At 44.5% G+C, this 5,653-nt stretch overlaps 1 protein-coding gene across 1 annotated transcript in view; it reads left to right on the top strand.

The window, feature by feature from the left end:
* The window catches only part of SMOC1 (SPARC related modular calcium binding 1), a 277,516-nt gene that overhangs the window by 141,289 nt on the left and 130,574 nt on the right, over positions 1 to 5,653 (top strand). Inside the window, exon 3 of the mRNA XM_019519152.1 lies at positions 3,479 to 3,591. Within this exon, the coding sequence (XP_019374697.1) occupies positions 3,479 to 3,591 (113 nt within the window). The remainder of the gene's footprint in view (positions 1 to 3,478; positions 3,592 to 5,653) is intronic.

Below are 5,653 nucleotides of genomic sequence, written 5' to 3'. Positions count from 1 at the left end.
TAATGACTCCAAGATCCCTTTCCGTCTCTGTGCTTTCAAGAGGGGAACTCCTCAGCCTGTATGTATGCTGTGGATTCCTTCTCCCAAGGTGCAGCACCCTGCATTTGTCTACATTGAACCCCATCCTATGCTCATCTGCCCACTTTTGTAGTCTATCTAAATCTAGTTGCAGCCTCTCTCTCCCTTCAAGTGTGTCCACCTCACCCCACATCTTAGTGTCATCAGCAAACTTGCACAGCGTGCTTTCCACCCCCTCGTCCAAGTCGCTGATGAAGATGTTAAACAGTGCGGGCCTGAAGACCGAGCCCTGGGGTACCCCACTGCTCATATCTCACTAGGCTGAGTACAACCCGTCCACCACTACTCTCTGGGTGCACCCCATCAGCCAATTTTTTGGTCCCTGCACAAAAAAATGGAGGCAAAGAAATTGTTAAAAAGGTCTTCCTTTTCCTGTGGTGCAACCACCAGATTGCCAAGTGTTATATATTTATAATGCTAGTTCAGAGATTCCTGTGAAGGGGAAGGAAACTGCAGCCATTAGTAACCGGTCCAGGAACAGGGTAAGAGAGGGGTGTGCACTCTTTCCCTCCCCACTTGGTTGTGCTATGTATGCACAGTGAGCTCTGGCAGATGCCACACTGAGCGCTTGTGTGTGCACAGTCAAAGGGGGATGCGGCCATGCCATAATACCGCTGCCACCCCTCCCCCTTCTGCGTGGATCCAGCCCTGGTGTCCACCCCTGCCCCCTGGATCCAGCCCTGGTGTCCACCCCTGCACTTGTCTAGCAATGTGAGATTATGTCATTGAATATGAGTTGTTGAGGAAGGGGTTGTCTTGTCAAAAATCGCATGCAGTAGAATGAATTGTCAATAGGTTTATGCACCTATTATCTTCTAAAAGGTGGCAACATGGCATAGAAACTAGATGACTGCATTTAAAAAAGCCCACAGAGAAAATGTATAGACTCTTGGTCCCATGGCAGGACAAAAACAGATTTCAGGACAGAATTGAGTCAAATGCCATGTGCAGTAGACCACTTAGTGAGTAGTGTTGCCAAAACACTTTTTTTCATCCCAGAGATGGAAAGTATTTCTTTGCATATCACTTCAGTGAAGTATTTTACATGTTTGGGATGAGAGAGAGTATATTTAAAAGAAACGTAATAGCCAGTATTTGCAAGGAGGAAATAAGACCCCTTAACTCTTTATTCAGACACCTAACTAAAAGTAGCTTGTGAGAGAAAGACAGCACTTTTCCTTTTTCTTTATTACTTCTTCTTTTTCTTTTTATTACTTTTTCTTTATTTCCTATTTCTTTATTACTTCTGCATCTTCTGGATTTGATAAGTTCTTTACAAGTTAAATACTTTCCTGACCAGCTATTACTGCAAATGCAGCCCAGTATCTGGGCTTTCTGCCTTTACAGTAGCACAGGAATGATGATTTTTCATTCAGAGCTTAGCTAATGTATGAGACAAATTAGGATGTTGTTGCCTATATTAGATCTTCTGATCCATTCGGAAAAGCATGTGTGTGTACGTGATTTGGGCTCAAGGCCTCTGAGGTTCTTCAAACAATTGCACAGCCAAAGCCAAGAATTGCTTTCTCTGGCAACCCACTCTCATTTTACTGTGCTGTCAACTATGTATTTCATCGGGCATGGTGGCCTTTGTGCTTGCCCACTTCTCCAACAAGAACTATGATTCTTCATTCCGTTTTATCCTTGCACATGGAGTGCCATTTCCAGATCAATCACCTGAAGTTTCTCCTTCCTACTCTTTTCAATGCCTTCTAAAGGATCAATTCTTCTCTTTTGCCTTTTGAATGGTGTTAATAAATAGGTGGCCAAGATTGTCTAGCTATATTGTGTACTGGCGTAGTTATTGCATACTTTAAAAAAAACCCTTGTGAACAGAGCAAATGGCTTTATAAGCTGTTATTTCATACTTCTTTTAGCCTTTCTGTTTGTATGTTGCATCTATGTTTGTCTTTTAAACTGAGTTTATAACCTTCTTGGTGTGGAAGAGAGAAAATCTAAGAATGGAGGCACCATTCTGTCAGCCACTGTGCAGAGCCAGCAAGATAGTCATCTGTGCTACAAAGTCCCCTAGGTATGGAGATTCTCTTTGAGAAAGGTACTGCTTCATGTAGGGGTGGCAGGATCTGGTCCCTGAAGTACAAGGTTGTGATGTTTTCTCAGTCCCTTTCCAGACTGTCACTCCGTTGTTGTTATGCAAAGTGGAATTCGGGGGTGGAGGCAGCATTATGTACATATTTAAGTTTGTATTGAACCTTTTGAAGATGGAGAACTTGCTCTCTGACCCTGCATATCATTGTCTTAAAGCTTATCATAAAGATGTGTTTACCCTCTGTTACTGAGTGTGCCTGACCTATAAGGGGTTAAGGTCCCAGGTGCCAGTTATCACCTGCCTTGGGCAGAGGCTAGAGCTGATGCCTTTAACCCTTACAGGCCCTGTTTGCCCTGTGACACTCCTTCTTGAGTAACAATGAGTGCATCTACATGAGACGTTTACTGCACAGTAGACTAATTGCTGTGCAGTAAAGTGTTGCCGTCTCCACATGCGTGGTAGTTAGGGCACAGTAGACTAATTTACTGTGCTGCATCCGGCAGATACAAGTGGGATCTAGTCCTGTCAGATACAAGTGGGATCTGGCAGCACAGTAAATCACTGTGCTTAAACACACATGTAGTCAGTGACATTGGAATTAGTTTATCCAGCTCAAATTGAGCTGGAGCATGTTCAGTTGCATTCATTGCATGTATAGACTCACCCAGTGTAACTGATTTAATCCTGGTGCATGGGGGAGTGCACATTGCACACCTACTCCATAGGTTTGTTGGAAGTGCAAGCTGGCTTTTAGAGAAGGCACTTTCCCTGAGGATGTGTTTATGAGGGGGAGGAGGGAGCATCTGAAAAAAGGGTAAGCTTCAACAGGCAAAAAAGGTTGAGGAAGAAAGGATAACAAGGTGAATATAACCAGGGCCATGAGCAGTCTGACACCCCTTTCCCTGCCAGCATTGCCTACTTCTGGGCTAGTGCCAGTTGCTTCTAGTCTATCTGGTGGAGGGAGGGTTGTGAACGTTTTGTTAATGCAGTTTCTGAAGGACTTCTTCCACTTCAAACTTTGTGATCTGGCGTTTATTGGAAGGAGTGGTTATAACCCAGGGTGAATACAGGAAAGGTACATGCCCCTAAATTTAACCAGGTCCTGGATGAAATGTGTGGTGGCTGATGTTTCCTGCATCTTGTATTTCCCCCTTGCACCCTGAGGATATTAAACCTGTCTCATGGTTGCTTTTCTAATATACAGGTAAAAGTGGCATAACAGGAACTAATTATGTGGCATCCTGTTGGAGTTTTCCCTCCTTCCAGCCTCAGAGCTGAACATAGCCTCTAGGGGCTTTGTGGAGGCTAGTTGACATTTATAGTCAAAGTGGGTTTTGGTTTCCTCTGCAGATGCTGGTCAAAGCAAGTGCCGTTTAGAGAGAACTCAGGCGCTGGAGCAGGCAAAGAAGCCCCAGGAAGCGGTCTTCATTCCAGAATGCAATGAGGATGGATCATTCACTCAAGTAAGACTACCATCAGCTTGCACCTGTCACTTTTTTCCCCCTTCAGCTGTAATGAATTATTTACTAGCATGTGACTTGAACGAGGCTAGACCTATGTGGGATAGGCTTATTTATTAGGAGCCATGGCCAGCTGCCGGCCCTCTGGCCTATTGAAAACTTGGTCTTCACTTGTATACATAAGACAAGATCATCCACCTTTGCTATAATTTGCATTGTTCCCCTTTTAAAAGTCCCAGTGGAAACCAAAGACTTCATATACTCTGCAGCTGAGCTCCGAAGTTCCCTTCTCACTCACATGATGTATATGTATTATGAACAGCAGAGGAACCCTGGCTTCTGTTCATAGCTTCTGCCAAAACAAGGTTCCTTTGCTCCTCTCCATACCTTCAACCTGTTCTGGTAAGAGCACTCCTTTTCCAAGCTGTCAGTTCAGATTGTCATCACAACTATATTCCCTTCCTAGAGTCCAAGTTCTCTTTACTGCTTGAAAACCCTTTATTTGGGAACATGGAATGAGTGCATGGAAGAGGGAGACTCTTTCCAGTATTGGCTTTTCATAATTTGCTTGCGTTCTCTTTTTTTGTTTGGAGCAACATCTCTCCAGCATCCAAGCAGGAGGTCATTTCCACTTTCTGCATTTGAGAAGTGCCCTGGAATTGCAGTCTACTTAATGCTGTTGTTCCAGGAGACAAACACCTTAACTTGGTGGAGAAAGCATTTGCTCTAAGGTCTATGCAAGATTAGTTTTCATTTTAATTTCAGCTGCAATGTTAGAGTGACCTTCCCAAACGTGGGTGAATTTGGAGCAGTGCACAAGCTTCCAGTGGAGTTCCAAAGGCAGCCTTTGTGTGGGTTGTTTTGTTTAGGGGAATAGTCATTTTGGAGTGATAGAGACTACATTATTTTTACTTTGACCTGCCCTATCACAGATCACTTCCTTTAGTAGCTGTCATGGTGGCCTTGAAAGAGATTTGTGCCTCTGGCTGGATCAGTGATTGACAAACTTTGTCAGGTTGCAGGCGAGAATATGACCCAGCTTGGGCTGACGTGAGCAAGTGCGAGGACCTGGGCAACACCACTGCCTCTTTCTCCTTGTGACAGCATGGGGAGAGCTCCCACAGTCACTGCTCCTCCCTGCACTGTCTCAAGGAGAGAAACTGCTGCTGAAGGCGTCTGCTAGCAAAAATCACCAAAGCTCCATGTCCACAGGTGGGATCAAATGGCCCCAAAGGCCAGATTCAGCCCATGGGCCTTAAGGTGGCCACCACTGGGCTAGGTGATTAAAGCTGAGAAGGTTGGTGATTTTTCTGGGCTTGCTGCCAGATTCCAAGCCAGGAACTGGGGAGCTTGGGTCCTGTTTATATGCGACTTGCCCATGGTCACCGTCTCTCGTTTAGATGGGATAGAGCTTCCCTGCTTCACAAGAGTTTCAGGAGTGACTAATGCATTATCTACAAAAAGAGCTGAAGTACTGTTCTATTTGTGTGCAAAGCATGATCCTTCTTGGGAAGGTAGGGAGTAGTCGCAGAGATTGTTAGTGTTTCTTGCTGCCTTGCCACTTCCTCAAACAACTATTAAGGTGTGGTCTTATGTAAAGGCATGTGGATTGCATTGACATTGGCATGGAATATTTATAAAACAGCGTAGCAGGCCAATTTAATGTTCTGAGGTGAACTTGTCTGCTTCCCCTGTCCCCCTTTTTATGGAATTGTTTCAGCATGTGAGTCCTGTCAGCTGTCTATCAGCATCTTGAAGACAAACAGAAGATAGAAGTTTGGCTGGATTGAGAGAACAGTTGTTGGAACAACTTCTCTTCCTGTCTTCAAACTGTTTTGTTTTATTTGATATGCTGATACCTGAACTGGTTGGGTTTGCTTTTTTTAGTGTTGTTGCACAATGCCCGCTCCCAGTATCTTCTGTGGAGAAGCAATGTAAACCTGCTTGCAAAACTTGTGTTTGATCAGACTCGAAGGGCTCCTATACATGTTCAGGGAGCCTGCTTCAATGTGCTGTAATTCCAGTACGTCAGAACAGACTTGATTTTAATCAAGACTGCTGGAGT

This window comes from Gavialis gangeticus, unplaced genomic scaffold, assembly GCF_001723915.1.
Source record: "Gavialis gangeticus isolate Ggan-Ray unplaced genomic scaffold, GavGan_comp1, whole genome shotgun sequence".
Lineage (NCBI taxonomy): Eukaryota > Metazoa > Chordata > Crocodylia > Gavialidae > Gavialis > Gavialis gangeticus.
The sequence above is the reverse complement of the archived record's forward strand: the minus strand, read 5'-3'. Positions and strand labels throughout refer to the sequence as shown.